Source organism: Andrographis paniculata, unplaced genomic scaffold, assembly GCF_009805555.1.
Source record: "Andrographis paniculata isolate CXL003 unplaced genomic scaffold, ASM980555v1 Contig79END, whole genome shotgun sequence".
In the NCBI taxonomy this organism is placed as follows: domain Eukaryota; kingdom Viridiplantae; phylum Streptophyta; class Magnoliopsida; order Lamiales; family Acanthaceae; genus Andrographis; species Andrographis paniculata.
Window position 1 is genome coordinate 548,404 of NW_026137616.1, and position 22,756 is coordinate 571,159.

At 31.7% G+C, this 22,756-nt stretch overlaps 4 protein-coding genes and 1 pseudogene across 4 annotated transcripts; 2 read left to right on the forward strand and 3 right to left on the reverse strand.

Annotated features, from left to right (window-relative positions):
• Positions 1-250: 250 nt before the first annotated feature.
• Positions 251-6,739, reverse strand: LOC127240400 (plasma membrane ATPase 1-like). Its single transcript, XM_051259073.1, has 22 exons — positions 6,431-6,739; positions 6,228-6,325; positions 5,701-5,820; positions 5,481-5,579; positions 5,274-5,411; positions 5,045-5,179; positions 4,424-4,603; positions 4,100-4,306; positions 3,886-4,005; positions 3,677-3,796; positions 3,415-3,537; positions 3,051-3,155; positions 2,830-2,974; positions 2,580-2,744; positions 2,261-2,499; positions 2,147-2,179; positions 1,964-2,045; positions 1,664-1,824; positions 1,342-1,551; positions 1,081-1,263; positions 821-1,002; positions 251-701 (listed from the first exon to the last, which is right to left on the reverse strand). Exons 2-22 carry the CDS (start codon positions 6,285-6,287, stop codon positions 608-610), a joined length of 2,901 nt encoding a protein of 966 aa, XP_051115030.1. The 5' UTR covers positions 6,288-6,325; positions 6,431-6,739; the 3' UTR covers positions 251-607.
• Positions 6,740-10,322: 3,583 nt separating this feature from the next.
• LOC127240401 (ethylene-responsive transcription factor 5-like) lies at positions 10,323-11,150 on the reverse strand. Its single transcript, XM_051259074.1, has one exon. The coding sequence runs from the start codon at positions 11,105-11,107 to the stop codon at positions 10,472-10,474; it is 636 nt and encodes a 211-aa protein (XP_051115031.1). The 5' UTR covers positions 11,108-11,150; the 3' UTR covers positions 10,323-10,471.
• Positions 11,151-12,502: 1,352 nt separating this feature from the next.
• LOC127240471 (xyloglucan endotransglucosylase/hydrolase protein 3-like) lies at positions 12,503-14,388 on the forward strand. The gene is made up of 4 exons (XM_051259178.1): positions 12,503-12,677; positions 12,767-12,867; positions 12,965-13,164; positions 14,046-14,388. The coding sequence occupies exons 1-4, from the start codon at positions 12,503-12,505 to the stop codon at positions 14,386-14,388; spliced, it is 819 nt and encodes a 272-aa protein (XP_051115135.1).
• Positions 14,389-15,065: 677 nt separating this feature from the next.
• Positions 15,066-20,837, reverse strand: LOC127240472 (xyloglucan endotransglucosylase/hydrolase protein 3-like; annotated as a pseudogene).
• A 98-nt stretch (positions 20,838-20,935) lies between these two features.
• LOC127240299 (ethylene-responsive transcription factor 1A-like) lies at positions 20,936-21,879 on the forward strand. The gene has a single exon (XM_051258882.1). The coding sequence runs from the start codon at positions 21,049-21,051 to the stop codon at positions 21,763-21,765; it is 717 nt and encodes a 238-aa protein (XP_051114839.1). The 5' UTR covers positions 20,936-21,048; the 3' UTR covers positions 21,766-21,879.
• Positions 21,880-22,756: the final 877 nt, after the last annotated feature.

The following is a 22,756-nucleotide window of genomic DNA, read 5'->3' on the forward strand; positions in this document are numbered from 1 at the left end:
GAATCATGAGTTTGTTTTGTTTTTTTTAATAAGATGAGAACTCCTTTACTTTTTTTCTTAATAACGTCGGAATTTCCGCCATCGAATCAGTGCCCTCTAGGTAAATCTTTGTCCGAATCTAATATTCTACAAATTAAATTCGACAAGATAAGTTATGCTAAATATATCATGTGTGACAAATAGATTTGAGAACATCAAAATTTAAACCAATGACTTCGAAGTCACGAGTTCACTCCACCCACTGGCCATCCTTAGGTACTGAGTTTTATTTGCTAAAGGAAATAAGCAACAATGTATCCTCCGGTAGCAACCAAAAGCTACACATTATATAGCTTATTAGCTTGTGCCGTTCACCCCTAACATCATAAAAATGGAGCAACAACTATCCTACTACTGCAAAGAAACAATATATGAGTATATGTATATATATATATATAGAGTGAGAGAGAGAGAGATGATGATGCTGTTTATTGGCTCTCTTGTGCAGATATCCTCAGCATGGATGATGAAGAGCTACGGATAATTATCCGGCAAGATGGCCGAGGATGATACGAGCGAAGAAACACGAGTAGGAGGTGTGTCGAATGTTGGCGATTGATCGATCAGATCAGACGGTGTAATGTGAGTTCACCTCGAGGTCAAGCCCCTTGAGCCTAGCGAAAGATTCGACCTTTCCTTTCAATGTGTGGAGCTCCCGCAACCTACAAGCACCGGCAAAGAAATCAGTGCATTTGTAGCCACAGTCTCAGGGCAAAACCGTGCAGTTAAGATCGATGATCGTATTAATAAAAAAGAAATGCATACGAATGAATGGACACACCTTGCGACTTCGGCGCGCCTTCTTGCATCCTCAGCCATGATATTCATGTCCCTAAATGTGTGCTTGTTTTCGACAAATGATTTGGCTTCTACTGACTGAAGGCCGTGGCGAGTGCGTTGTTCGGTTGCCCATGCAGCTTCCCGGGCTTCCTTACCGAAGTCATTCTGGGAGGTGAAGGCAGTCTGGCAATACAAAATAGCCATGAAACAGAATTTCGAAACGATAATGATGATGTTATGTAGTGTTTTTGTTTCACCGACCTTCTGGTTTAGCAACAATCCCCAAGCTTTCCCGCTCAAAGAATATCGAACAGCAAATTTGATGGGATCGAGGAATATGTAGGTTACAATGTTGAACAGCCAAATCACGCCAGTCCATCCCCATCCGATGCTCCTGATTCCGAGCGTATCAGATGTCACCAGGGCTGATAGTAGAGTTGCCACCTGCAGTTGCAATGCGGATGCATCAGAAAACATTTTGGACTATCCGGAGTCAATTCAACAAAACCGATATAGTCTCACCAATTGTGCTATGATAAAGGCGCAAACTAGAAGAAGACCGGGTCTTTCCATGAAAGACCATCCTTGGGAGCGAGTGACGAATATCAACGCCTGGCTGATGGTGCTAACTTGGAGATAAATTGCGGATGATAGCTTGTCTTTCAATACCTTTGAGCCTTTGTCTAGTAGACTACCGTTGTGCTTGCTAAAATCTTCTACATTAAAATGGTCCTGATAGATAAAAGATCGAATAATGGATTCAAAAGAAAATTGCCATTAGTCTAAGGAAATGCTTGTGAAAGAATATTAGTCGAAGAAAGATGACTGAAAGAGGAGTACTTACTGCAAAAAAGCTCGTATCAAAGGCGATGTAGAAAAAAAGAACAGTCATCAGAGCAAGATAACTTCCCAGAATAATCCCAGTTGCAAAAATTTCGCTCAGTTTCCAGCTGTCGGGCATCGGAGATGGCTTCACTCTGTCTTTTGATATAGTCATAATGGTGCCTAGAGATAACTTTAGCAAATTAGAAAAACTTAAAAATAAAAGAGTGCTTTGGAATATTGTGACAAAAGGCTTCATGTCAGCATAACTTTAATCGATATTCAAGCATGGGTACCAAGTCAGAAGAATGTGAAAACTTACCATCATTAAGAATGGCAATGACAAGAACCATGAATGGTGGAAAGTCGAATTTCCAAAATGAAGTCAATAACAAGAACCCCAGCTGTTAAAGAAGATATAACCAAATCAACACGAGCCGTTTCAGCATTTAAGTTTTGGTATAATAGATTAGGTCTGGAATGATAACTACAAGCAGCAGCTTACCACGATACGTATTGTGATGGAGACGGCGTATATCTGTAGAGAATAGAGAAATAGTTCACAATAGTTCAGATACAAACTGTTTTCGTCTAGGCGGAATAAGTTTTTTCATCTTACAGTGTAATTTTTCATTCTCTGGAAAATGGCACGGCTTGTCAATACAGCACTGATAATGACACTCAGCCCTGGTTCAGTCAGAACGATATCAGAGGCACTCCGGGCGGCATCTGTTGCATCTGCAACAGCAATTCCTATATCAGCAATCTTTAATGCAGGAGCATCATTGACCCCATCACCAGTCATCCCACAAATGTGTTTTCGGGTCTGTAAAATCTTGACAATCTCATACTTATGCTCTGCAATGAATAAAGGAGATTCCATCATTATACAGCACTGAAGAAGGGTTGAAGGTCCATGCCACAATTGAGATCATCACCTGGAAAAACTCCAGCAAAGCCATCTGCTTTCTCAATGAGTTCTTCAACTGGTAGAGCTGCAACTGATGAATCTTTATTATCCCCGAGCAGCGATGAAGAAGGGTACATGTTTGTTCCCATTCCAAGACGCCTCCCAGTTTCCTTTGCAATAGATAATTGGTCACCTGAAAAAAATATACCAGCAAATATTTGTTTATAGAGGAACAGAAATACAAGATAAATGAAATATATTTTAACCGCAAATCACACCTGTAATCATCTTCACACTAACTCCGAGATTTAGAGCTCTTCTGATAGTCTCTGCACTGTCATGACGAGGTGGATCAAAGAGAGGGAGAAGACCAACAAATTCCCAAGGTCCACCTGGACTTTCTTTTGTTCCCTCGGGCACTTCCTGTGGGAAATTTACACTTGCTTCAAAACATGATGACCAAGAAGCATAGTTAAGTAGAATAATATAAATAAGAAACCTGGCGAGCAACTGCAAGTGACCGGAGACCTCTTTCAGCAAATTTATCAATGATCGAATGCACTTTACTAGCAATACCTTCTTTGTTCCAAGACAGGTTTAGAATCTGCATTAATAGAAAGAATTAGAACTCATTTGTAAAATTTCAGGGTTGCATTATTTGATGCTTAAATCACTTGTTAGATTAGTGTGATCTCTTGTGGCATGATAATGGTGCAAGAGCAGAGAGGTCCACTCCAGAAACACAATACTAGTATAATGGATCATGTCCGAAACGTGCGCCAATAAGTGATGTTTTATTCTGTTATTAATATTAATAATGCTCATATATTTCACATTTTCATTGGTTTACTTCATCTGCATACCTGCTCTGGGGCACCTTTGCTCACTCTATGCATTTTACCATTGCTGTCTAGGTAGGTAAGTGCAGTCCTCTTATCAGTTGGGTTGAACGGAAGGAAGTGAACTTCTGTAATTCCAGCTCGCGCCTTTCATCGATTCAAAAATGTTTAGATGAGACAGTAAGAAACTCAGAAAACCAAGGAAATATAACATCAACATATCAAAAGGAACATGTAAAAGAACTATCATTTAAATCAGAGTTTAGGATTATTTAGATATAAGTACCTCTTTAGGATCATCTAACATAGAAACTATTGCACAATCAATCGCATCTTGATTTTCCAACCTAGAGGCTCTTGCTGCCATCAAGACAACCATGTCTCTGTCGACATCTTTTGTGAAAACCTGAATGAACACAAGAAAAGTTCTTAAATCTCATGGAAGATATCGTAAGAAAAGTTTGAGGAAGATTCTGAATGTACTGCTGATACTACCTCAATTATATTTTTATCCACAGTCAGTTTGTTGAGAGTTAGAGTTCCGGTTTTATCACTGCACAAAACGTCCATCCCAGCCATTTCCTCGATTGCTGTCATTCTTTTGGTTATGGCACCCTGAAAACATGGGAAAGTCCATAAGTTGTCTTTACAGTCCTCCATTTAACATGATTTTTTCCTCAAATTTTGCATCAGAAGCTATTTTAATTACCTGCTGGGAGAGGCGGTGAGAGCCAATAGCCATGGTGACAGAAAGAACTGTAGGCATCGCAATGGGGATGCCACCAATTAATAGAACAAGAAGGTTATCTACGGCTTCACGAGAAGTTCTCTTTTGGTGCGCAAATAACACAATGATTTCAATAATCATTCCAGTGGCAATTGAGCAGATACAGAAGTTACCAATGGAAGTCAATACCTGAATTATCAATAAAAAGGAGTATGGTCAATGTCACATCACCTGTTAATGTGTCCTTTAAAGCATGAGTAAAGAATAATCCACGATAAAATGAAGTAAGAGCTTCTGAAAATCAACCTTCTGAAAATGCCCAACATGTGTTGTGTTTTCCACAAGATGAGCTGCCTTTCCAAAGAAAGTATGCACTCCAGTAGCAATAACAACAGCTTCAATTTCACCTTGTTTACAAGTGGACCCTGAATAAACTCCATCACCAGGATTCTTTGTTACTGGGAGTGACTCCCCTGTTAAAGCAGACTGAGAACAGAAGAAAAAATCAGAGACCAATGGCTTTCCTATAAACTCGTATCTATGTGAATAGCCTTGACTCAATGCTGAGATGGTTACTTATACTAGATAAATTCTATCGGCTCCTTTAGTTAAGAATATGAATTCTCTTCAAATATCTTGACAAAAATATGTTCTTCCTTGATTTGAATATTTTTTTGGGTTGTGAACATCAATACATCTCAATGAGTCATACCTGTCATGCCACAATTCGAATTTGAATATGCATGTAGAAAACAGCGGTATATATATGATTCAAGGTTTTCTATTAAGCAATGTGCTTAATGCATTAACCTATGAACCATGGCATAATATTGTTCTGTGTCCTGTTAAAACTTTCCAGGCAGCTTTGGCAATTAGATGTTTCAAACCAAAGTAAACGAGGTAGCCAGTGAAATAATTGAAATATACCTGGTCAATTTTCAATGGATCTCCTTGGAGTAGCCTTGCATCAGCAGGAATTATATCTCCTAGTTTAATGCTAACAATATCTCCAGGAACCAAGACTGATGCATCTTCTTCGTTCCATTTTCCATCACGCAGAACCTGAACATACAAACTCATACAATTACAAATTGGCTTCATAAAGGAGTATGATATTAGAAACTTGATATACTTTCAAGCTTTCTGGAAACCTAACCTTAGCCTTGGGAGCCAGGCGAGCCATGAGAGCTGCAGCAGCATTTCCAGCATTGTTTTCCTCTATAAAACTAATAGTTGAATTGACGAGTAGAAGACCCACAATACCAATAAAATCACTGTAATCAACTCTATTTTTCTGCACAATTTTTTTTTTTCATATCAGCATGAGTAAATGCATAGAACACCAATTGTTATTAGAGTGTACCTTCTGATGGGGAATGGCGATAGCCATGATGGCTGCTGCTTCCATAACCCATGATAGCGGATTCCACATAAATCCAAGAAACTTGAGGATTTTGCTCTCCTGAGAAACAGTAATAGAATCTTAATAATTATTCAGCCACAGATCAAATTAAAATGATATGATTTCTTGTAGACGATAGGATAAGAATTGATGAAGCAAAGAAGAACAAGCCATTAGGTACCTTTTTCTCCTCTAGTTTATTATACCCAAACAGTTCCAATCGTCTCTGAACCTCCACAGAGCTCAACCCCTCCTCTGTACATTTCAAGTTCTCAAAAACTTCTTCTATGGGGATATTCTCCTGCCAAGAAACATTCTACAATTTTACATGGGATTCGCGTGACAGTAATAACCTTCCATTCTATCCAGATAAACCAATTACCCATGATACTATACTTTGGCCCCTATATTATATATAATCACCTTTGCCAGCATTCTCTTCCAACAAATTCAAATCCATCTTTAGCTTGGTAACTTATATGCAATGCGGAGTTGAGTAAGACATCAGTGTCCATATCGTATATCAATTCAAGGGAGTTATCTATCAGGTTTTAATTTGTTCTTATATATCAACCTAATGCATACAGATCAACTGGCATTGAATCTCAGGATGAGCAGTTAAAAAACAACTATAACCCAAACTTCTCAGTAAAATCAGCCAAGGAAAACTTTTACCATTCCCAAACAACCAAAGAAATAAGGAATTACCAAATCAACCGTTTCATTAACAATGCCTTCCAAGTTTACATTAGTTCTATCCGAGTCCATTTCACCTGGATGGATTGTGCTTCCAAGTGAAGACGACTCTGCAATAATCACAAATCAAGCATCTAAGAAAGTACAGAGACTACAACAAGCAATTGTTTCTCTGTTCCCAAAATTAGAGCCCTAAGTATGACGCATAAATTTACCCGACTAGCACTTCAATCTACGGATTGAAATGAACGAATCCACTTCGCTTGAGCTGCTGAAATGATTCCAGCGAACAAACGAACAGGGGATGCAGCAGCATCTGTTGAATACTACATATATACAATTCCGCGCATTGTTTGTATCTTCTTCCATGGCACTTACAAACACAAACAATTGAAATTGCCAGCACTGAGCCTTCGTGGAAGACGAAGATTTGCCCTCTGAAACTCCGCAAAACAAAGCATCACATTGGATATGAGAATTAAGAAAGCACCAAAACGAAGCCGATGACAAACTCAACTGATATCCCTTTTGTTTTCTCCCTAGCTCCCGGGACCACACACTCCAGATCAATCCCCACGGGCCCCACCTTCCACAACGATAATCATAGGCGTGGCCGCGTGGGATTCTTTCAAACTGTCAACTGCAATTCGGAGGGTATAATTGTATTTTCACAAAACTGAATATCGAAAGTGGACAAAACTGTGGATATCCATACAGTACAATGTACTATGCCGTACTGTACCTTATCCATTTCACACTCATATTTCTTTATTTTTTTTTTATTATTATTTATTTCAATTAGGAGTAGAATGTTTGTTCATTTTTTTAATTTTTTTTCAATATATTTTTATTTTATTTTAGTATTTATTTCAATTAGGAGTAGATGATTATTTGTGTTTTTTTTTAACCTATTAATCTTTCTAAAGAAAGATATTATATTTAAAATAAGTAAATATAGCACAGGAATACACGATATATTTTGTTTATATTATTTAACAATACAATTTTAAAATAAATATGATAGTTGTAAGTGTGCTTACATATATATATATATGTTTGAAAAATAAAATATCTATTAGTATTATTTAAAATATTATAAAAAATATCTAATATTATATTCATCAGATGTCTAGGATGTACTTTTTTTTTTTTTAGTTTGATTTTTTTTAGTAGTTGTTTATATGAGATGTTTTATTTTGAAAAACATATGTATTATATAATAAATCATAATTAAATATTTTTATACCTATAACTAAATAAACCCAAACATTTACTTTTGGACAAAAGATCCAATGGGATTTTTAGAATAGGTTATAGACGTCTTAAAATGAAAAGTATTTAGGCATGCAACATTAACAAGTGTTTATTTGGCATTATATAAAAAGTGTATACAATATTTTGAATATAAAATAAAATTTTACTCCCTCCGTTTCATATACCGTGTCTGCTACACTGTAGATACTGTATTTTAGGAGGGATGTAATTAGTAGATAATTAAAAATTTATTAGTAAAATAATTATCCTACAATATAAATAATTATAAATTAAGATTAAGATAACTAATTAGTTTAATTAAAATTAAAAAAAATAAAATTTAAAATTTTAAAATGAGATTAAAGTGTGTAATCATTTTCCAAAGAAGAAAGTGACGTGGTATGTGGGACGGACAGAAACGGCAACGTGGACATGGTATGTGGGACGGAACGAGTAATATAATAAAAAATAAAAATAAATATATAATTTAATATTTTTTAAAGTTATAATACTATTTTCCTCCAATAAATTTAGTCCAATTTTTTTTATATTTTTATAAAAAATTGAGATTAGATTTTTCAAAGTAAGCACTTCTCCGTTCCACATAATTTGTCTATATTTCTTATTTTAGTTCGTTTTACAAATATGATTATACACTTTAATCACATTTTAAATTTTAAATTTTTTAATCTTAATTAAAATATTTAGTTATCTTAATTTTAATCTATAATTATTTTTACTATACAATAACTATTTTTACTAATATATTTTGTAATTATTTACTAATTATATTTTATCTAAATTTATGTATCTACATTAATATGTTCATATTAATGTGATGTAGAGAGTAATAAATAGTAAAATATTACAAAAAATTACATTTAGTTATCTTAATCATAATTTATAATTATTTTTACTATACAATAACTATTTTTACTAATATATTTTTTAATTACTTACTAATTATATTTTACCTAACTGCTTATCTACATTAATATGTTCGTATTAATGTGAGAGGGGGATTAATAAATAGTAAAATATTACAAAAAATCACGACAATAACACAGCCTGTCTGTAAGGGATTCTTTACATAACTCTGATATCATCGAGCAACAATAATAAGGATAATATGCACTTTGCCTCTTCCATATAAAATTTTAAGACCAAAGTAACAAACACATCCTTGTCGGATCACGCATTTTGTCATTTTGTGTCTTCTTTAAGTTTGTTTTCTTTTATGGTTTTGGAGGTTTGTTTCTCGTACCATCATAGTTCTTGTTCGAATACTGCCAACTCTACGGATTCCTGCCGCGACGGTCGTGGGAATATTGTCAAGTTGTGTTTCCACGTTGTTTTGATTCTATATAATATTTCATTTATCTCGATTTAAACTATCATTTTTATTACAAAAATATTATATTACATGTACAATTAATTTATATTTAAATTTAAAAATAAAAATATCAAAATTATTTTATATACTCCCACTAATCAATAATAATTTATGATTATCATCAAATTTATAATTATTTGCATCAATATTATTGATATATGAACATTACATAGAGTTTTGGAGCCTACCGAAAAAAGTATTATAAGCCTTTTCGTCTCATTAGTTATTTTGTCTGTTTTAATGTGGTATTTTTTCCTTAAAAAAAAAATGTGTATAAATTACCGACTATATATTTAGGTGTGTTTTTGTTTTGTGTTTTGTGTTTTGAATTAAAATTTTATTAAAATATTAAATATAATATTATGATTAAAAATATATAGTGTAATACATAAAATTTAGTATTTTTAATAAACATATGTTTGTAAATTATATATTTCAAAAATACAGAAATGCAAAAACAAACAAAAACACCCTCTCAAAACATTCATGTTGGGTTTCACCATTCGTATCTTTAAAAAATAATAGGAAAAAAAAATCAAAGAGAAATTATTAATTATTTTTTTCATTCAAATTATTATTACATATTTTTGTATTTGTTATATCATATACATCATGTTTTTCATAATCCTTTTAGAACATATTCTTTTTTGTCCATCAAAATTATACCATTTTTTTTAATTTTTTGATTGTTTATTAAACTTATGTATAGTACGGGTGCGTTTGTTTGGGGGATTGAATTTTAAATACACTGTTTATCCCATTTTTTTCTCCCTAAAAATATCAAATCAAACATCTATTTTTCATTTTTTATATTATACTAAAAATCAATTTTATATTCAAAACATGACATCAACACCTATTTATATCACATCGTACAACTATTCAAATTCAAAAATTTTAATATTCAAATCCCAACTCAAAATCAAAATTCCCAAACAAACACACCCAACTATTTCAACAAATAATAAATATTTTACATTTTTTAAAAGAATTTCCTCAATAATATCTTTATCCACTCTTTTTGTAAATTTTTTTTTGTATTTGTTTGTTTGGAATGATGAGCATTTAATATTTGAGACCAAAAAAAAAAAATTAAATTAAATAAAAGAAAATTAAAAACAATGAAGTATGTGTTCCTTTATAACCTTTTTTGTTCCAATTTACTTATTAATAAATTTGTACGCTATTCTTTTACGTTAGTGTATATATATATTATGGGTTTGTGTATTTTTTGATAGATATATATATATATATTTTTTTATGTTAAATAAAAAACATAATACTTTTATAAAATTAAAGATTTTTTGTGAATGAGTAGGTTAATTTGTATATACTGTAATTTTTAATTAATATTAATGAAAAAACGTTCTACCTAAAAAAATATTGAGGGAACATATCATATTTTTTTCTCTTACATTTACAATAATTTTATGAACTGTATAGAAGAATACAATAAAAAAATGAATGTATAAGATGACGAACATATAAATAATAAAAAAGAAAAATGAACTCGTAACGTAATATTCAGTATCTATCTAATGTATTTATTTATTTTTTTACTTCAAAATAATAACAAAAACATGACTAAACATATCCTAAAATTTCAATTTCAAATTAAATTCAGAGGAGTAATTAACGGTAAGTGCACACAGGAGGACGACGTCCATTCCGCCTCCGTCAGCCGCCGGTTTTCCACGCCCTCCTCCTCTCTCCGCCGCTTGCCTCCGCCGCCGGCAGCCCTCTCCGCCTCCATCTGAATCTCCAGCGGGAAATTCAAAATCGCCTTGCTCCCCCGCATATTAAAGGCCGCTCTATCATACGCCTTCGCCGCCCCCACCGCCGTGTCAAACGTCCCCAACCACAATCGCGACCCGCGGCGCGTGGGGTCACGAATCTCCGCCGCGTACTTCCCCCACGGCCGCCTCCTCACCCCCCTGTAGCGCCGCCCCTCGCCGCCGAACTCAATCCACTCACACTTCTCCGCCGTGGCCGGAGCTCCGACTGGCAGCGACCCCGACGCCGGCAGACTTCTCCCGTCACCGGAAAACACCGAATCGCACGTCGAAAGTCGCGAATTCGCCGAATCGGAATCGGAATCGGAGATCGAAGCCGACGAATTCACGCTGCTGCAGGTGACTCCGCAATTGCACGTGACTCCGCCATTGGTGAGCACAGAAGGGGGAAAATCGCCCAACAGATGAACCCTAATTCGTTCAATAGCCGACATTTCATCTGCCGTCGCCATTTTTACAACAATTTCGGATTGAATCGAAGAACTTTTCTCGTTTTTTGGTTTTTCGAATGTCGAAGTGGAAAACGTCGAGTATTTATACGGACAGCAAATGACTGGAGACGCTTCCCAGGTTCTTTCCACACTTGGTCAAAGTCAAACCGCTGACTAAAACGCCGAGCCGGTCTTTGAATCGATCTCGACCGTCGGATGGGACGACTTACTCCTCCCAACGCCGCATCGACGGTTGAAACGTTAATCACGTGGATAAGAAAAGTTTTATGGATTATGAGTTGAAAATTAAAAATGGGAGATTCTTGATCAACAATAATTGAGTTCGTGTCGCTATCGAATAGGAAATTGAATGAGAATTTTAGTGTGTTTGGATGTAGAATTGGAAGGTCAACTCCACTGTTTATATATATATTTATTTAATAAAAACATTAAATTAAATATATATTTTTATATTAAATTACATTTCAAGTTTTAATTTCATGTGTAATGAATGAGTATGTTTAGTTTGAAGCTCCTTTTTCACTGTGTAAGAAATGGTAAGGGGTTTTGTGTATGGACATGGTCGAGGATTTCAATGAAGTTTGTCTAATAAAACGCTTGAAATCAAATTTTAAAATGGGATTAGTTTAATGAAATATATATGTATATTAAATTATAATTTATTTTTTATTTTATTTGGTGTCGATTTGACTTGCTCCTAAATTTCTACTAGGGCCTGTAATTGCAACTACCGTATTAAATGCCTTACTACATTAAGCCATACGTATATATGCATGACTTAGTCCCTTAAAATAATTTAGGATCTGTTTGGATATGTTTTGCACATTCGAAAATGTTTGACCACAATATGTAATTATATAAAGTAGGACGTTTGATATGATTTATTTAAATAAATTAAATACGAAAGGAAATGATGATATGGTTGTAATGAATTGAAAATTTGTATTGCTTAAATTAAAGTAAATTAAATACGAAAAAAAAATAATACACAATATATTATCAATGTGAGAACAAACTCGAGAAATCTTTCAACACACCCTTGTATTTTAAAATATTATCAATTTCACCCCAATATAATACAGAGAGGCGTGCCTTGATTTCTGGTGTGCAAATTTTTACTTAACTTGTAATTTAATTTACAATTATTAAGTTATATTTCACAGTAATATAATTATCCTAAATGCAGATATGAAATATTGCTTTGAATGTGGAGACGAGAAGGACAATTAATGTGGGCATAAAATCCATACCCTCAAGAATTAATAAGGAAAATAAAATTAACTCTCATTTCCCCAAAATACAATGCAAACAAGAGAAATTAAAAAGAAAAAAAAACTATATATATATATATATACACAAATGTAATAGAATTAATTACATTAATATACATAGTCTATGGCTGCTCATTTTGTTACAATTAGTTTTATTGCAATTTGTAGTTTTGTAATATTAGTACAAAGTGCAAATGATAATCGTTTTCAAACATACTACACTCCTCTATGGGGATTTGATCATCTCACGGTCAATCCCCAAGGAACTGAAGTGGAACTTAAGTTCGATCAATCCTCAGGTCGATCATTATTTTATTTAGAAAACATCAAAATATACAAAGCTCTATATATTTAATTAATTATTACATATGTATGTATATGTATAAAGGCTGTGGATTTAGGTCAAAATTGGATTACAGTTCGGGCAAGTTTCATATACAGATGAAGGTTCCAGAGAAGAAATCAGGCGGCATTGTTCCGAACTTCTATGTAAAATTTTGTAATAATAATGTCGTGTATTATTATTTCATATGACTATGATTATAGCTATAGCGTTGTTTGATCTTTATATATGTGGATCAATCAGCTGTATTCAGTGCCAGGGTATGGGCAAAACCCCGGAAGTCATTTTGAGATCGACTTTGAGTTCCTCGGATCCAACGGCACTCTACAAACCAATGTTTACAATGATGACATGGGCCATCGGGAACAAAGATTTCGCCTATGGTTTGATCCATCCCAAGATTTTCATAGTTACGATTTTCTCTGGAATTCTCACCAGATAGTGTAAGGATATTTCATTACTTCCTCCGTCCCAAAATAGTTGTCTTTGTTTTTTCATTTTTGTCCGTCCCAAAACAATTGTTCTGTTTCCTTATTTAGTAACCGTGATTTCCACTTTATAACAAAATTATTCATACTTTTATCCCTAATTATTACTCTAACCTACTTTTTAAAATCCTTCAAAATAAGGGCATTCTAGTCTTTTACATTCTAATTTATACCCACGTCTCTTTTGGGACAGAGGGAATATTATTTTTTCTACTAAAATTTATATTTACTTTACTTTTTGAATTTGTCATAAAAAATATTATTAAGATCTTTTTAGTTTCAAATTACACTTCTTTCATCCTATCTTGGATAATATCAATTTTTTTTAGAAGATATATGTTAAATTTATACATAGTCTATTTATAATAAAAAGAATTTATCTACTCACATTTTTTGTATTCATATTTTAACAAATAAATAATTAATTTGTCGTTATTTATCTGTTTACTTCACTATTTTTTATAAAAAATATAATAAATATTCACAATACTTCATTTTAATTTTTTATCTATTCAACTTATATATTAAAATACTATTATTAAATAATTTTTCTGTTCAATAAATGTTGTGTAAATATTTCAAACAAGAGAGTGTATTATTTTACTTTTTAATTATATAAAGATAAAATAATAATAATTATTATTCACTCTCGTTAAAATACAGGTCCAAATATTTGAACATAAATTTTGACTGACAAAAAAAGTAATTAAATCATATTTTTTAAATTCTAATAGTAAATTTATATTTAATTTAAATCTTTAATTCAATAAAAATAAATATGCAATCCTAAGATGTAATAACTACACACATATATATATATATATATATGTATTCAGATTCTACGTGGACAATATTCCGATACGAGTATTCAAGAACATGATGGATAAAGGGATACCGTATCCGGACAAGCCGTTACACGTAGAGGCCACCATATGGAATGCAAATTGGGCAGGGGAGGTGGACTGGGGCAAGGCCCCTTATGTGACCCGATATCGAGATTTCGGGTTCGACGCCTGCCCGGTGACCGGCGACTGCGGTTCGAAGGAGTACTTTTGGAACCAGGAGAAGTATTGGGACCTCAGCCCTGCCGAGAAACGCCTAATGAAGGAGTATCGATCTAAGTACATGGTCTATGACTATTGCACTAAAACGCAGGGGAATAAGGAATGCTCCCTGTAATCTTGACCGTACACGTGTCGTGACTTGATTGGATTTGCGATACTCGGCTGAATAATAATAATGATTTGCCTGTCGAAATAATATGTGACCGTTGTGGGATGTTGAAGAAGTATGTATTTTTCTAGGTTTATGGTCCATAAGTAGATAATGTGTGTGGAAAAATTATATATACTCTTTTGTTATTTAAATTTATTATTATTATTGTTATGTTGTATAGTTATCTAAATTTATTTTTATTTTTCTTAATAAAAAAATATTCTTTCTGTCCGATCAAAAAATATACAGATTTTTATTTTGAGTTGTTGTAACCATTTTATTAAATTTTCAATTTTTTTTATAAATAATTATATTTTATATCACATTATTACTTTAAAAAAAAATAAATGACAAAAATATCATTATACTAGTACTATAATCCACTACAATTAAGATACTGTTATCTATTAAATTCCGTACAAAAATATTTGTTTACTTTGTAGCCGAACGAAGATATTACAATTTTTTTTTTCTTTTTTTTTTTGCCCTAAAAAGTAAAAAAAATAAATTTACTTTTTCTTTTAATTTAATATCCGTGTCCGATCAAATAAACACACAATTTAATAATAGAGTGAGTATATAATATATTTTATCATGAAAGATGCACAACATTTGGTAATTGAACCATCGCAATAGCATCATCAATTAAGAGTGCATTCTTTCTTCTTGGTCGAGTCTTGAGCGCAATAATCGTAAGTCATATACTTAGATCTGTACTGGTTCATGTTTTGTTTTTGGGCGGGATTTAGTTCTAAGTAGTTTGGTTTGTTCCAAAAGTATTTGCTGTTGTTGCAGTTGGAAAGATCGGAGCATGCGCCTAAACCAAAGTTAGTGTAATAGGCAAAATAAGGGACTTTGCTCCAATCAATTTGGCCCGCCCAATCGGCATTCCACACGCTTGCTTCGATGTGCATCGGCCTGTCTGGATATGCGACTGATAATTCTTCAACTCTCTTATCGGAATATTATCCACCAAGAACCTATGATAATTCGAAATAAATAACTAAATTAATACGTCATATACATACACTTTCTTTACATATATATGCTTTCAATTTTGTATTTACAATATCCATCAATGTAACAATTTTCTTTGTAAATGAATATAATACTCATTTTCTCCATCAAATATATATATATATTTGATATAAAGTAAATATATCTTGAAAAGTATATGAATAAGCTAATGAAATAAAATAAACTTTTTAATAAATTAAGTGATTAAATAATTTGTAGTATATTTGTATTACCAAAGTATAAATTAAGAGCGTGTAAGATTTTTTAGAATAAAACAAAATTATATCTTTATAGACAAATAATATATATGTAAATAAATTTGATGAATAAATAGAATATAAAATAAATATTTTTTTTAAAAAAAAATTATATTAAGAATCCATTTTATATTAAAAATACATCAAATTAAATTTATATTTTTATAGAATTAAATACTAATTTTTTCATTTATGATGATCACAGGAACCCAAAATAAAAAAAAAAAACTTACAAAACATATTTAAACTGCAACTAATATATATATATGATGGTTTGCTGATTTAACTCTGATCAACATATATTTATACATATTTGATCATATATTGTGTCATAAGATATTATATGTTGAATTATAATATAAAATATTATTATTATAAATATGCTGAGATATAAATATACATTAATCCAGTCAAATCATCACCATACTGATTTGTTTGTATTAAGAGTTGATCCATGCCCTAAAATATATGATATGATGAAGTAATGAGTTGAGTGGGTAAATGAATTCTTACACAATGTGTCGATAATTCCAGAGGATTTCGTAGGTGTGAAAATCCTGGGAGGGGTCGAACCAAAAGCTTGAAGGTGTGTTATCTGCCACCGTTGTCGTTGTTGTAGATGTTGGTTTGGATAGACCCGTTTGTGCCCAGAAACTCGAAATCAACCTCGAAGTGATGCTGCGCATCGCCATACCCCGACGTTGAGGTCAACTGCAATATAATATATATATATACACATATACATATCCATGCAACTTCAATTACAAAAATTAAAGTCAACGTTAACATCGGACGTACAAACTCACTCACTCTCTACATATAATTAACAATAATTATAATTATATATTTATATATATTACAAAGAAATTGGTGTTGAGTCCTCCCGTTTTCTTCTCCGATATCTTCAGCAGTACGTGGAACAGTCCGGATCCATAATCCGAGTTTGACCTAAATCCAGCACCTGAAAATAAAATAAAAAATAAAAGTAAAAATATTTAATAATAATATAAGTAATTTAATTTAAGGATTAATATAATAGGCTTTGTTTTTTCAATAATTTTATCTTATACGTTTTTTAAAAATATTAATATTCTATACAAATTCAATATTTTTATATTTCATATACAATTATGATAAAAAAAAGTTAATTTTCAATAATCTCATAAAACAAAGTACCCAAAATCTGGTTTTAGCTCTAACTTAAGAAAAAAAATTGAATTTGAAATTTTGATTTTGAAATTAATTTAAATAGAATTTTGATTTAATATTTTATAAAATAAATAAATTATTTTAATTTTAAAAAAAATTTGTATAGAGTAAACAGAAGAGATTTGGGTTTAAATTAAAAAAATAAATAAAACAAAAATATTCGGATATTTCAAAACTCAAAAAAACATCTGGCTATTAAAAAGGGAACGGATAAATAAATATAAATACCTGAGGTGTTGTCGAACTTGAGTTCCCTGGGGATTAAGAGAGAGGTGGTCCCCACCCAATTGAGGGACGTAGTATTTCTGAAAACGGTTGTTTACTGTTGTTCCTGCGCTCCTCGCCCTTGTTATTACCACCGTATAAATTAGTAGAATAATAAAAGCTGTAATAATAAAATCATTGGAAGCCATGGATATATATATATATATATACACGACCATATAATAATAATAATAATAATAATAATAATAATATTAGTATAAAGCCGATGGAGAGACACTGAAGAGTTGACTGTATATATATTATGTGTTGACTATTTGGGCAATCTTGTTATTATGCCAGACTCTAATATTTGACTCTGTATTTTTTTAAAAAAAGATATTTTATTATACATTATTTTTAATATTAAATTTATTTATTTTTTCAAATCTATGAAAAGAAAGATACCGTAAATGTAATGTATCTGCCTGCTGGTTGGTATAGATTTATTACATGATATAGTGGATAATTACTCTGATTGTAGTTACGTCCTAAATCTGGCGTAATTGATGTTGTTATTTTGTGGTTATAATTAAGAAGCATTAAATCTAAATGCATTTCATTTGTTCAAAGTTATCCAAAAGTGGACGAAAAAAAAGAAAAGATATAGAAGGAAAATTCATGTTTCCATATATTTCCATCTAGAATTGTACACAATTTCTTTTAATAATAATAATTAGTTAATTCATTCTTTCAACTAAATTTAGTGATTTTCTAATTTTGTTGTCTAAGTAGATCAATTGGGCCTAACAAACCTTTTTATTTATGGCATTACCCACAAATAAATAATTTAGGGCTTATTACATCTATGGGCTTAATAATCAATTGGCCCAATTAACATATTTATGTTATGACCTGTGTTGGCCCATGGGCTTAAATGTCGATGATATTATATTACACGCGCATTATAATAAACAGTACAAAAAGAAAAAGAGAGTCATTTTATTACAGTCATATGTTATCGTAGTGTGAACTTGACTCTAAACTCCGTATGCGTATTTGTATGTGTGTGTATAAATAATATATGTAAATAAATATTTGGCAGTCAAGAATTTGTGGCAGTGGCACCAATTTGCATATATATATATATTATATTTTACTGTATATAATTTTAATTGTTTTACTTTTACAGTTTTATATGTTTAATTTAAAGACATATGCATGTATTTTGGTTGTATTCATGGAAATTACCGTGCACCTGCTTCTGATTTTTATTAAATATGAAAGTATCACTTTTTAAATAAAAAATATCATTCAAATAAATTCTCATATGAAAATTTTGATCCAACTTTTACTTATTTATCATTTCAGAATATTTGCAGGTTTATTTTAAACGTAATATCCAATATATAATTTATATTTAAATTATTTACTTCATAAGTTATTTATTGAAATGATAGCTTGCACGACAAAGTCAACAGGTCAAACAGATTGACCAATCCTGGCTCAGTTTACTCTTCAAACATATTCTTTGAGTTGTCCTGTCCTATAATATCTTATCTTGTAAGAATATTTTGATTTTATCCCTTGTGAACTTGCCCGTATCTTTTTCATAGTTTTTCTTTTTGCATGTATTTTTGTTAAATACGGATACAATTGTGGATTGTTCTACTTTATGGGGTAAAGAGTCACTCCACCTAATATTAATTGATTTTAGATTAAAATTTTGAATTTTTTTTTTAACATAATATATACAGCTATAGTGTCCGTATTGGATATTGATTTTGTATTAATTTTTGAAAGTAATCTTATAGATAAAGATAATTAATGCGTTTGTTTAGTTATAAAAAGCGATGGACACCAATAATATTTAGAGAAAACTTATAAATTAACAGTTCTTTTTATTTCATTTGATTTTCTTTTTTAATATACAATTCTCATCATGTTTAATAAAAATATATATTATTTCCTATAAAGTATAACATAAAAATATTATTTAAATTATCAAAATTCAAATAAATAAAAAAACTAAAATTCAAACCAAATATGATTGTCACAATACTAGGAATATATATTAAATATGGTTGCCAAAACACTGAATATGATTAAACAAGTTGTTATATAACAAATAAATAGACAATATATAGTCCCGTAAGAGATGGTCTGATGGTCTAGGGGTTGTATTTGTGACAGTAAGAAATGGTCTGTCACATATGGTTCGCCTAGTGTGTCTTTCCCGTCGGGCCTGGTTTGCAGTGTATATAATTCTATTAATTAATCATACAACTCTTCAATTTTGAAAAATATAATAAGGTTGATATAAGTTCTAAAGTAAAATCTTCAAAAAAAAAAAAAATTGTTTTATTTTCATAATATCATTTAATATTAATAAATATTTGATTATTTTTATACATAAACGTGCATGGGTGTTGATAAACGTAATATGCATATAATCACTTTGAATATCAATATGGCATTTAAGACAATATAATTTAATCATTATTAACCAACTATGCATTATAATAAATAAAATATGCACGTTCAAACTGTCTCTCTTCATTGAACGAATGACAATTTGACAAGCAGGCTTTTTATTATTATTATTATTATTATTATTATTATTATTATTATTATTATTAATATATTATTTGGTATACAGTTTTGGGGCGCATATGGACAAATAATTGATGGCTTTCTATATGCTACATCATTTTCAGAAAACATTCAATTATATAAGCATCATTTCCGAACGTACCCAATTGAGTTACTGCATTATAAAATTAGTCTTAATCAAAAATAGATATATATATATATATATCGTGTTTAAGATTACCTTGTATGGACGAATTATAAGAAAAATAGTTATATGGCTATTTATGTCAATCAGATCAGGGCCGTTTCGAACTTTTTTAGGACCTGAGCAAAAATAAATTATAAGTCCTAAACATATGATTAAAATATATTTTTAAAATAATATCACTAATTGTCATCTATTGGACAATAAATTTTAGGGTGACAGTATGTGCGTTGGTAGATTTGAAAAAAAAAATGAAAGATAATTGTTCGAAAAGTGAAAAGGACTGAGTGAGGGGAAAGAGATAGAAGAGAGAAGGTGAGCGAGTTTGGTCTGGTTGGTAGAGGCGGTGAGACCGGTTAGAAAGAAGAGAGAAAATATATATATAATTAGAATTTTTAAATTTATTTTTATAATTACAAAGAAAAAAAATATAAACTGTTAGTTAAAATTTAATAATAATAATAATAATAGATAATATTTTAAAATTTGGCCCTCTATATAATTAGATAACATTACTTCTGCTAAGAGCAGCCCGGATCAAATTATTTTTTCTCTTAAAATTAAGTTAATTCCCAAAAACTTAGTTTTGTTTATTTTTTTTATTTAAGTTTATTTTTTAAAAAGAAATTGAGCTAAATAATATTTTGATATAATATTTTATAATAAAAAAAATTAAATAGTATCATTTTTGGAAGAATGAATAGGTAATGTTTTAATAAGAACGGAAGTACTACTCTGGACAAGGTTTAAATTAGGATAAGTGAATAGAGTGTGAGTGTTTTCATCACGTGCTTAATTAATAGTAAGAAATTGAATATTATAATTTATTATTTATTGTTTATTTCTTTTTTACTTTTACGAAGGTGTATGGAAACTCCCCATGCAACCAATTTGTTCCCATCAATTTTGAATTTCCGATTGCCCATCGCCATGCTTTTGCCAAATCCAATGAATCTTCTTACTTATCTTCTTAATTCAACTATGTATATAAATTATCTGTGTGTTTGTGTAAAATTAAGGATCAATTCGATCTGAACACCTGCACGCTTACTAGCTTGTTCTGATCAATTTGATTAATTTTACCTCTGATCAATTAATTCAGATTGACGAACCCTAGTTTCGATTTGGGAATTAATATTAAGAATGATGATGTACGAGAACGATGATTACAACTGTGATTTGGAACTTCTCGAAACCATCAGAAGGCATTTATTGCACGACGAAATGCAGACCCATTTGATTTTCTCCAACGATGACGCCGCCGCCGGAATTTCGTCGATTTTTCAGGAATTTCCCGGCGGGGATCTACCAGCGCCGGTGAACGACGGCGGCCTGGGAGACATGTTCCTCTACGGCGTCTTCGGCGGCGCCGCCAATGCGGGGATGCTGCCGCCGGTGGCGGCGGTGGTCAAGCCGGAGCCGGCGGAAGTGGTCTCATTTGGAGCGCCGAGGATTCTGAACTTCGAAGCGGCGGCGATGGTGCAGGAGAGGGTGGCGCCGCCGCCGCAGGCGAGCAGGGGAAGGCATTTTAGAGGGGTGAGGCAGCGGCCGTGGGGGAAGTTCGCGGCCGAGATCCGGGACCCCGCGAAAAATGGGGCCCGCGTGTGGCTGGGAACGTACGAAACGGCGGAGGACGCGGCGCTGGCGTACGACAGGGCGGCGTTCAGGATGCGCGGGTCCCGGGCGTTGCTGAATTTCCCGCTGAGGATAAACTCCGGTGAGCCGGCGCCGGTGAGGATTACCTCGAAGAGGTCCGGCGCGGCGGGGCTTGATCGGTCGGTGGTTCTGAGGCGGCGGAAGACGGCGGCGCAGAGTGGGGCCCAATTTCAAAATATTGGATTTGATCAGAGTGTACTTTGATTAATTAAATAAATCGTGCTGCTTGATTTTTTTTCTTTTTTCTTCTTTGAAAGCGCCATCGGAATTGTAATTGTCAATTGATTGTTTCCGTTTATTGAATAAAATTTGATTAATTGACTCAGATTTGGCCAAGGTTATAATAAGTTTAATTCTGATGCATTATTCATTAACATTATATTAAATTTTATTATTTAAAATTTTCAATTTTTAGGTTAACATTTGGGACATATATATATATACATACATATTGAGTGTAGACTATAGTAGTGATAAATTTTATATCAACATAGGGGTGGTAGTTTGCATAAACTAAAGAATCAAAGGTGGATGGTTGGGGTGCAAACCCAAGTTCTACGAAATTGTGAAGAAAATTATACACTTTATAAGTACCTTATAAGTTCCAAATAGTACGAAAACTTTTGGAGAATATCCAAAAATAAATTCGTTAGGGCTCAGCTCAAAATGGAGTGCCAACATGGGTTATATATTTTCAATGATTAAATCAAAATGAGATTTGTCTAGTTACATAAAATCAAATGTAATTTTAAATATTATTTTAAATAGAATATATTTTTCCCCATTCAAAATATTTAGGTTATATAACATGGACAAAGTAATGTCCCGTTTGGATATATTGACATTCAATGAATTAAAATATTACATTCCAAAAAAAAAAAACGGTTTTATTCTTTTACAAGTTTTCTAATTATATATTTTTTTATTTTCTAATAAAAATATATTATTTACTTTATAAAATCAAAATATTTTTATAGTATTATTTAGATATAAAATCATAAAAAATACGAATATATATTCAATATTTTTATAAGATATGAATAGAATAAATAGTAAATAAAAATAAAAAAAATTATATTTTCAATTCAAAAGAATGGAGTATTAAAATATACTTTTGCATCTCGGAAGAAATTTCAAAACCAAAAATTAATTCTCAAATTTGCATATATATTCAAAAAATACTAATGAGCACTTG